At 46.6% G+C, this 10,582-nt stretch overlaps 1 protein-coding gene across 1 annotated transcript in view; it reads left to right on the forward strand.

Moving 5' to 3' along the window:
- Positions 1 to 1,314: 1,314 nt before the first annotated feature.
- LOC103775262 (E3 SUMO-protein ligase PIAS4-like) overlaps positions 1,315 to 10,582 on the forward strand; it is a gene marked incomplete at its 3' end in the record, with an annotated part of 9,802 nt that continues 534 nt past the window's right edge. Inside the window, exons 1-5 of the mRNA XM_008942709.1 lie at positions 1,315 to 1,318; positions 2,213 to 2,645; positions 8,336 to 8,420; positions 9,666 to 9,707; positions 10,036 to 10,126. Coding sequence (XP_008940957.1) covers positions 2,216 to 2,645; positions 8,336 to 8,420; positions 9,666 to 9,707; positions 10,036 to 10,126 — 648 coding nt within the window. The remainder of the gene's footprint in view (positions 1,319 to 2,212; positions 2,646 to 8,335; positions 8,421 to 9,665; positions 9,708 to 10,035; positions 10,127 to 10,582) is intronic.

Below are 10,582 nucleotides of genomic sequence, written 5' to 3' on the forward strand. Positions count from 1 at the left end.
GAAGAGGCTTGTGTTGGGAGTGCTGCCCTGTGCCTGCTCTTGGGCCCCTCTCGGCGTGAGGGGCTCCACAGGAGGAGATGTGCTTTGGAGGTGCTGTGGTTGCCCCCACAGCGGGTGTGGGACAGGCTCTGTGCCACTCACATCCTAGACTTCCTCGGGTGGAGGAGCAGGCTTGAGCTTTAACAACCTCAGGAGTCAGCAGTGATCTTTCTACTGCTCGTATTGTCGAGCAGGCCCAAGCCTTAGTGACTGGTTTTATTTTGTCTGGAGCTTGTTTTGCTATTTCTGCTCAAATCTTGCCTCCTGAATGAGAACTTGGCAAGGTGGGCAGCTCAAACACTGCTTCACACACCCAAACTCCCAGGTGGGGGGTGGTGAAGGAGCTGTGGGTGTGGGGACACCCGTGTGCCACACTCAGGTCGCTGCCCTGGCCCTGTGCTGCTGCCCTGGGTCACCACCTTGGTGTATTTATCTCTGCAAACGTCCCATGTCTCCCCAAAACACCTCAGAGAGGACAACGTGCTCTCCATTTTGTACTTGGAGAAGAGTGAGACGCAGGAACTGGATTTCCCCAGGATCTGAGGGAAGCAGCAAGACAAGCACAGAGCTCTCAGATCCTGACTTGCTGGCAATTAAACATCCCTCCTCTCCTCTTTCAAGTTACCTGCCCATTTTTTTTTCTCTTATCAAAAATATTTTGATCACGACTGCCAAAAATTTTAACTGCAGTTTGTGCAACGTCTTTTGGGCTTCTAGATTCAATGTCAGGTTTCATGAAAAAGGAGAAAATAAAATGACATTTTTCTCTATGGTCTAATTCCTGCATGTGCAAAAGTGGCTGTTAAATGTTTCTGGAGCTTTCTTAATTTAAAGCTAATTTTTCAAATAAATAAACCCATAGATGTTTTATTCCAGGAAATTACAAGGCTGCCTTTAGCTTCTGTAGAAAGAAATAAGAATAGATAGAACAGATTTTCATAGAAATCTGACTTTTATACTTTTTGTTATTATTTAATCTTCAAGTAAGAGTATAGATTGGGGAAAAGAAATGTGCTGGGTTTTCTTACCCTGGAAAGCTGAGGTTTCTTTTTGAGTTCCTGTGTTTTCCACAACCTGGGAAGAATGTCAAGTGAATTCGTGTGGGTACCTATCGAGTATATTTTCAGGACAACTTGAATTCTCAAAACCATGGGCTTGATAACCTTGTCTGGGGCATTCCTAAGGTGGCTTTGCCCTGAGAGAGAACTGAAACCTCAACCTGCCCAGGCTCTGGAGTAGCTTTAACATAAATAATTTCTAATTCTAAGTTGGAGGGAAAGTTGCCCTGTAGCATAATATGCTCCTTGCATCTGCTGACAGCTACTGGCCTGCTGAGTTTCTGCAGCAGCAGGAGAGGGTGTTTTTGAAGACAGAGGTTTTTTTGCTGCTTATCAAACCCCTGAAATGAATATTACCAGCAGCAGCTCCTGGCTGGGATGACGGGGGAGTGCTTGGCACAGCACCCAAACAGAGCTGGGAGGCTTTGTTCTCATGGGAACGTATCGCTTCCACGGGGAGCCGTGGCATGTTTTTCTGTGGTCTGAAATCCATGGGCCTGGATATGATAGAAAGGTCCTGGAAGGATTTGCTCTTGTACAGGTAACACACACGTACATTGAAATGCAGTCAAAAAGGAGTGGTGACCCCAATTCTCTTAAATGTTGTTTGCCTTCCACTTCATGTCTGTTTTCTTCCTGCTGCTAACGCTGTTTTATATGAAGTTTATAATGTTGCTCTCTTACCCAGAGGTGCTTGGGAAGTGTGGGTGCTCTGAGCCCAGAGGTGGAGGAGCTGATGTGCTCTTTCACCCTGCCATCAGGGATAGCTTCCTCTTACTTCCAGCCCAGCTGCCCTCAGGATCCTTATCACTTATCAGAAATTATTCTGTAGTAACCCGATGCCTGTTGTGGGGCGTGTCTGATTCAGGGAACCTTTCATCTGAGGGGCTCTTTTGCGTTGCTGAAAGAACTACCTGAGAAATGAGATGCTAATGGGGTGAATAAGGGTTGGAGGGTTGGGTACAACCTGACGAGGGAGGGGTTTTTAGTATTGAGGGGGTCCAGTGGTGTGCATTTAGGGGTCTGGTATGTGTTTTGGATTCCAGTTCTTCAGTACGACCTGACGCTTTGCCTTCTTACAACTGTAAGAACATTTTTAATTTTCTATCCCCTAGAACATGGTGATGAGTTTCCGAGTCTCAGATCTTCAGATGTTGCTGGGTTTTGTTGGCAGGAGTAAAAGCGGACTTAAACATGAACTAGTCACCCGAGCATTACAGTTGGTCCAATTTGACTGCAGCCCCGAAGTTTTCAAGAAAATCAAGGAGCTCTATGAGACTCGTTACGCCAAGAAGAGCTCGGAGGCGGCGCCTCAGCAGCAGCGCTCTGGGGAGGCTCCTCTCCCCATGCACCCCTCCTACGACCGCGCCGGCGCCGGCCCCCGGACTCCCCTCCCCACCCCCACCACCATCGACTACCCCGCGCTCTACGGGAAGTACCTGAACGGCCTCGGGAGGCTGCCCCCCAAAGCTGCCAAGCCCGAAGTTCGACTGGTCAAACTTCCCTTCTACACCACTTTGGACGAGCTGCTGAAGCCCACGGAATTAGGTGGGTTCCCCGAGGGGTTGGAGGGGTCTGGGTGAAGTCGGTAGAGGTGGAGGGGGGGGGTTGGGAGGAGGTTGGGGAGTTCCCTGGGGAGGGGAGAGAAGGTGAAATGAGTTGGGGTGTCAAAAAGGCAGCGGTGGTTTTGAGGCTCTGTGAGGTCGTGTGACAGAGGAGAGGCTGATGAATACAGCAGTGGGTGCCTTGCACTTCCCTCTCTCCCCCTCAGAATTTAGTCAAGAGTATTTACATCTGTTTTGTTTGGTTGGTTTGGTTTGGTTTCCATTGCCTTCGAACCAGAACATGGTCACTTTGAGGTGTAATTTGAAAGCCCTTCTTGTTGGGCTGTAGCCTTCCCTGGAAATGCTGCTGTGGTGCCTGTTGCAGTCTTGCTGTGACTCACAGCCTGTCCTCCATCGCCCTGATTTGGGGATATATTGATGAAAATCTTTCTGTACTAAGTGAGAGTGCTGCCTATTCTACCTTAATACTATTTTTCAGTTCTTAAAATACTTGACCCTAACCCTCCAGTGGGTGAACGAGGGTGGTACATGCATCACACAGTATTTCTGACTCTTTTTGTGCTTGTCACAGCTCTTTGTGCATGGTGCTGTGTATTTTGAGGGGATGCTGGAAAAAGGGCTTTTTCCCACCCTGGGGCTGTGAGGTCTAATTTTTCATTATTTTCATTTTGAGAAATAAAAAATGATTGTCAGAGGTGTTAAATACAATATTCTTGTAAGGAAGGTGGTGTGTGCAGAGGAGAAATGCTGTTGCAGGGTGCTGAGCTGCAGTGTCATATCAGGTCAGCGTGGTGACAACAGGCTTGGATTCTGGATGAACCTGGAACTTGGGAAGCTGCTCTGTGCTGGAAAAGTGCTTGGTAGATGGAAATGCTGAAAAAATGCATGTGGATTGGAGAGGGGGAACAAAAAATTGAAGCTATGGTAGTGCAGGTGCTAAAAAAAGGACTAATTCATCAGACTTTACGTAATTTTCATCTTCCTTTGGAGGCATTAAATGTGTTAATGCTGTGACCATTGAAGTGGTTGAGGGGGTGATCTGCCAGGGAAAAACTAACATTTTTTAAATGCTGTTTGAGAATGAGCTGGTTCAGTCTCCAATGCAGGGTGGCATTTGTTAGTCAGAAACACAAATGTCATCTTTGGAAGGAAAACAGATTTTTCAAGAGGTGGAGACATCCAGAGAAGAGGAGAAGAGCCTGGATCTACTCCCTGTGATTAACAGCTTTTGTTAAAACTTGACACTAAATCTTCTACATCAGATCAGAACTGAGGTCTCATTAAACTGAGTATCTCACCTCTGTTAGCTGACACCTCCCCCGGGTCAGCTTGTTCCCTAGAGCATATTTGACTGATTTCCCCTCTTGATGAGAGTGGTTTCTGCCTAGCAGTGGGGGGCTGGTGCCCCACCAGTAGTAGCTGGGGATGAACAGATGTTCAGTCTCCATTGTCCCAGCCTGCTGCTCAGAACCCAACAACATCTTCAAGACACTTGGTGAATTTTCCCAAGCTGGTGACCTGCGACTGTAATTCCTTCTCCTGATGTGCCTACAGAGGTGTTTGTTTCTCTGTAAAACTGGGGTTATTTCAACACCACGTGGCTATCAGCTGCTCCTACCTCAGCAACCAGGTGCTGGAATAACTCCAGCATTAAAAGTGGTGCTTGTTTGGGGCTCTGCTGAGCAGGGCAGGATGATAACACGAGGTGATGTGGGGGAAATGGAGTGATTTGCCATGTGGGAGCTGCACCAGTTCATGCTTTGTTGCCCAGATTTCCCATTCTGTGTGTGGATCAAACGTAACCTCTTGTCAACCTCACAAACTCTCAACTTGGAAATACCTGAAAGATTTAAGGTCTCAGATCCATTTAGAAACACCAGCTGCTGGTGCAGTACCCCATTTCCCTAGGCTACAAAAGGGGTGTTTTAAGCCTATAGCCGTGGTGGGAGTAGGAGAAGCTTAATTTATGGGTTCCAGACTTCAACTGGAAGCCTCTTTCTTAATGAAAAGGCTCTCCTGCCTCTTTGAGATGATTGCCTGGAGATCAAAGGTGAGGTGGGCGATGCCTGATTTGATCTGTAGGCGAGCAGAGTCCCTGAAGAACTATCAAATTACTGTTAGACTTGTAGACAAAGGTGGTTCAGCTAAAAGCAGATAAATTGGGTCCGTTGTGAACCAGCTAATACCTCATTTGGTAACTGCACAGGCAATTTCAGGCAATTTAAGTACTGAGTTTAGCATCTCTGTGAAGCCTTTTTTTTTTTTTTTAAACCTAACCTTCCCCACTATTACACTTCTTGCCCAAGCTTTCTGGTTTGGTTTAAAGATGTCAACAGGAAAGAATTCTCCTAATTTACTGAAATCGCTGCAATTCTCATGGGTAGATAAGGCTTGAAATGAAGATTGATGAGATCCCTTTTTGGAGGGCAGGAATACTAACACCTTTCCTGCCTGGTGTTTTCAAGTAGGTAACAAGGGGAGTATTTTCCTGAGCACCTTGCTGATAAGTGTGCTCACCCTCTGGCACCTTTTGGGGTGAAACAGGGCGAATAGAGGTTTTTTGAGGGCAGTAGGGTGCTGCAAGGGATTCTGAATGCTTGTTTTGTTCCAAACCTTAGCTGTGACAGCCTGTGCTCTGGAGCTGCAGATCCCCAGGCTGCTGCTCTTCTGGAGCCAGGCCAGAGGAGATGGTGTGGTGCAGCTGTGGGAGCAGGAGGACATGTAGGCTGGGAGGTCCTGCTGCCACCCGTGTGAACAGGATTTGTTTGGGTTTTCCCTCTGATAACACCTGCCTTGCCACTGGCCTTGCTCTTCTCAGGTGTAAGTAGTAAATCTGCTGCTCTAGCCCCTCCTCAGAAGCCAGACTGGAATTGTTGTAAACAGGGCCACTGATTTCATGGTCGAGGCTGCTGCCTGCAGAGCAAACAAACACCTTGGTGCTGGGTGGTCTCGAAGGGGTCCCAGCAGAAGCACGTGCTCGTGCTGTTGAGATACCCACCCAAACAAGTGATGGTTTACCCTAAAATGAGAGCTTTTGACACTTACAGCAGCAACAGATGTCATAGCAATCAGCTTGCCCCATCTCCCAAACCCACATGAATGTTCTTCAGACTACTCAGGGTAGTTCTGATAAGCAAGGAGTCAAAAAAATCCCCCTGTAGATTGTGCTCTGAGAGGAGCTGTTCTGGAGGCATGGGGATGGGAGTGAGGACTCAAGCACCAGCTCCTCAGCCCTGAGGAGCCTCCTGCCACCAGCTCAGTCTGGCTGATCTACCTTTGGGATCTCCCCCCAGGGTGATGACAGTACAATCTCTCACAGAGACTTTACTGAGCTTGGCCATTAACTATAATAGTGGGGAATGTTATGGTTTTTTTAAAAAAAACCAACCACCTGTGTTGCAGGGAACCCCCAAAACCCTGAGGTGGATATAGTCCTTATTTTCCATGGCATGGTCTAGCCTGCTGGTGAGTGCTGCAGAGGAGGTTGGCTTCTCCAGATGGGGATCCACAGCAATTCCATTGGGCTAAAGTCTTGAATACAGTTTGCCAAGTCCTTGGGGATTTTGGAAGTTTTATATCTTGACTCATTCTGAGGACTGCTGGTCAAGTTCAGTCTTAAAAATTGATTTCCTGCTATTGCCAACTGTTAAAATGAATTGATCCCCACAGCCATTCTACAAGCCAAGGAGCTGAGTTGTGTCCTGAGGCATTTCTCCTGGAAAAGGGATGAAACTCAGTTATCTTCAAATATTTAGCTTTAAAAAACTGTGAATTTTTGTCTAGCTGCTCAGCAAAGAAATGAGTAGCTGAAGAGGTCCCCTGAAAGTGAAACTCCTGCAGTTTGGGCTTGTTTCCCCAGCATTAAGGTTGTGGAGGAGAACTGGGTCTTTACACTGGTCTGTTCTGGAGAGGTTTTTCTGCTGGTCTTTCAGGGCATGTTCTCTCATGCTTTCCTGCAGAGCATCCAGTTCTGGTTGCTGTTGGCAGCAGGTTGTGCATGGGCACATCCTGAGTCCCAATCTCTTTGAGTTTTGGTTTCCCTTCAGCTTATTTTTGTCCAGGTCCTGTTGGAGGCCTCTGTGGAACTCTCCAGCAGCTTTCTGTGAACACAGCTGAGGAGTTCTCCTGGATTCCTGCTTGGAGAAGGATCTTTCACAGCAAGACATAAAGAACACTGGGAGCAGGTGCTGCTGCTGCTGCTGCTCACTTCTCTTCATGCACTGAGAGGAGAGTTGTTGACCAAGTAGCTGTAGGCTCAGCTAGGGACTGTTCCACTGAGGGTGGTGAGCCCCTGGCCCAGGCTGCCCAGAGAGGTGGTCACTGCCCCATCCCTGGAACCATTCCAGGGGAGGTTGGACCAAGCTCTGAGCAACCTGCTCTAGTTGGGACATAGACACAGAGTTAAACATGGACTGTCAGTTTTCCTCATAAGATTTGCTTTGTCTTCCTGTAGCTCAGAGGACTGTGTGTTTATCAACAGTTCTTTAAGCAGCAATATTAAAATGATTTTTTGTTGTTGTTTTTATCATTCATCACTTCTTAAAAATAACAGTCATGAAATGAGTTTACTTCTCCCTGGTTGTCTTGGTCAAGAGACACTGGGATGGAAACTAGAATTGAATTAAAAATCCATAAAGATAGCTTCAATTTTATTTATTTTTTTTCCACTGAAAGCCCTTTTTGCATTTTTCAAGCTGAATGACAAAAAGGAAGTATCAGTAGTCAGTGAATCAAGTTGTCACCGTGTCTTCCAAGATCTTAGAGCTGCTGAGGTTTGATCCTTCTCTCATCTCATCCATAGACAGTAAATCACTCTCCCCCCTTCTCAAATTCTGGTACGTTGGCTTTGAAGAAACTAGAAATTGAAGTGATGCAAAGAAAAACACCCAATTCTTGCTAAAAAAGAAAATTAAAGCTGTTTTATCCTTTTCCTGCTCTTTGTGTTTCTCCTGTGACTTTCACCAGCTCAGGGCCCTGACTTGAGCTGGAAACGTGTGCTGACAATAAAACTTCACATGCTTGGATTGAATAAAAGGTACTACCTGGAAGTTGTGACCCAAGTTTTCCACATCTCAGGCTGAACCACGTTGAGTGCATTTGCTCTTAAAATTGTGAACAGATAAAAAAAACAGTTAATGCTGAGTTCTCAGTTCAGTGTCTCTCAGAGTGGGCTGCTGGAACACCCTCAAGGTCGTGTGTTTGTAAGTCAGGTTTTCTCTCTTACAGCTGCTTTGTGTGATGCTTTTTTTTTTATTATCTGAGCTGATCTTTGTTGTTGTTGCTGCTTGGTTTCTTTTCCAGAATCAGGCTGGTGGTGTCAGGCTTTCATGTCATGCCTAGATCTCCTCTTAGGCTTCTTTCAGGTCTTGTCTCCACGCTGTGACACCACTTATGGTTTGTTCTGATAGGAACCCAGGATTGTCAGCTCAGTGAATGAGTTGAGAGGAGCAAAATGAAAAAAATAAAAGCAGGTCTAAATCCAGGCTGTACTCTTAGTGTGCTGGCCAGCAAAACAAGCAGGCAATAAAGGAGCAGTGCTGTAATCCACAGCAGAGAAAACAGGACTTGGTAGTGAACATATCTCAGAACATTAAAAATCCACCTTGTCCTTAGCAAGGTAGGAAGAGCTTGGTATGATCAATTTGATGTACAGACTCTTTGTTTCTCCTTCAGTTCCACAGAATAATGAGAAGCTTCAGGAAAGTCCCTGCATTTTTGCATTGACACCAAGACAAGTGGAGCTGATCCGAAATTCCAGGTACTCCTCCTTGGGTGTTAGCAGTTCTAGAAAATGTAGCTGTACGTCTCCACCGTGTTCCCTCTCTGTGGAAGGTTTTGTTCTCTGGGAGGAAACAGTTTCTTTGAGAGCAGGAGCAGTCAGGCTACCTCTCACCTAAAGTAAATAGCCTGGGGGGAGGGGGGAGGTACAATTTTACCTATCCAAGTCCCTAAGTTTTGCTTCTGCTCCTCTGATCTTGCTTCTGAATAGTCCATTGGGGCAGGCAAAGCCCTGTGGAGTTGCTGCTGCCCTGAGTTCTGTGTGGAGCTCCTGTGGTGAATGTTTGCAGATTTTCCTTGGTGTGCAGAGTTCAAAAGCTGGACGTGTAACGCCGTTTGCATCTGAAAGCAAACTTCCTTCTTGTGAAGGACGCTGGAGTAACTGCCTCAGAAACCATCTTGCACTGATTAGGATTTACCCTGACCTCTGTCCTGAGGCAGCTTTTGATTCAAACAATGAAAGGCCCGAGAGCTGTCAGGGCAGGCAGGCAGGGTTCCTCCTCTGCTGACCTGCTCCCTTGGTCCTTGCTGCCACAGAGAAGGACAATGATGCAGAAGAGGGTCCTCCAAAACTAAGTGTAAAACCTTTAAATGTTTCTCTTTATGATAAAAATGTACTGTAATTGTAGAGTCTGAGAAAGATGATATTTCCTGAGTGTCCAGTGCTTGATTACTGTTGTGATCTCAGTAGGTCAACAGAAGCAGTGCAGGGGAAGCTGTTGGAAGACTTAACAGAAAGGAAATGATAAACCACGGAAGTCTTTAAGGGTGATAAAAGACTACACGTGCTGTAGCTGATTCTTGATGCTTCTTTTCTCCATATATTCAGATTTGTGAGAAAACTTCCACCGTCAGTGAGAAATATTTCATAGCAAGAGTCTCAATGAGAGTCTGGAATGATCACTCAGGATGCCAGGTGTATTGATACCTGCCACCCAACACCTTTACAGTTTTGAAAAGCCAGAGAAAGGCTGTAGGATGGTGCTTGATGATAAAAAATGAATCACAAGACCACTGATATTTATGGGGGGGATTGTACAATTTAAATAAAATTCTGTGAGTAATTCTGTAAGGGTCTGTATTAAAAAAAGTACTAAAAGTCTGGAGTGTAGCAAAAGCAACAGCTGATTTGGGTTGTTCTTGGGGTGGTTGTGAGGGTTTGTTTTGCTTTTATTTTTTTTCACATACTTAATCTGAAGTTTTTGTTTCTTCTTTAATTTACTAGGGAGTTACAGCCGGGTGTGAAATCGGTTCAGGTTGTGCTAAGGTACGTCTGGGCACGGGGCTGATTCACCACCAGGTGCTCACCAGGGGAGGAGGGAACTCACCACCAAAAAAACACCAACTTTCAGCGTGGTTTTTATAGCCACAAACTTTGAGTCAATTGTTCTTTTACCTGCCTCACACAAGCATCTTAAACTCCACTTTTGAGCCTGTTCCTACACGTACTGCTGGAATTGGTGCTGCATCAACCCGGGGGAGCCACGTGGGACCGGCTTTGCTGTGGCCAGATGAGGGAGCATGGGTTGGAGTGGTGATGGCTGGCTGCTGGTGTGTGCAGTGGGGATGTTGAGAGACGTGTGGTTTCTTTGCAGGATCTGTTACACAGACACTAGTTCTCCTCAGGAGGATCAGTACCCTCCGAACATCGCCGTGAAGGTGAACCACAGTTACTGCTCGGTGCCGGTGAGTCGGCTCAGCCCGGAGGTGTGACAGGGCAGCTGGGGAAAGGCTTGGCTGGTGTGCAAGGAAATTTGTTTCCTGATAAATGCAAACAAAAAGCCAGGGTATAAAAGTGCACTGCTTAGTTTAAAGCTCATTTTCTGCTGGCTTAGTGGTGGTGCTAATGAAGTGGAGCCTGGAATACCGCGTGCAGTTCTGGGCTCCTCAGTTCAAGAGGGACAAAGAACTTTTGGAGAGGGTCCAGCACAGGGCTACTAAGATGATCAAGGGCCTGAAACGCCTGTCGTATGAGGAGAGGCTCAGGGAGCTGGGGGTGTTTAGCCTGGAGAAGAGGAGGCTGAGGGGGGATCTTATTAATGCTTATAAATATCTAAAGGGTGGGTGTCAGGAAGATGGGGCCAGGCTCTGCTCAGTGTGTCTGGTGACAGGACTAGGGGCAGTGGCCACAAACTGGGGGAC

This window comes from Merops nubicus, unplaced genomic scaffold (assembly GCF_000691845.1).
Source record: "Merops nubicus isolate BGI_N331 unplaced genomic scaffold, ASM69184v1 scaffold25676, whole genome shotgun sequence".
NCBI lineage: Eukaryota > Metazoa > Chordata > Aves > Coraciiformes > Meropidae > Merops > Merops nubicus.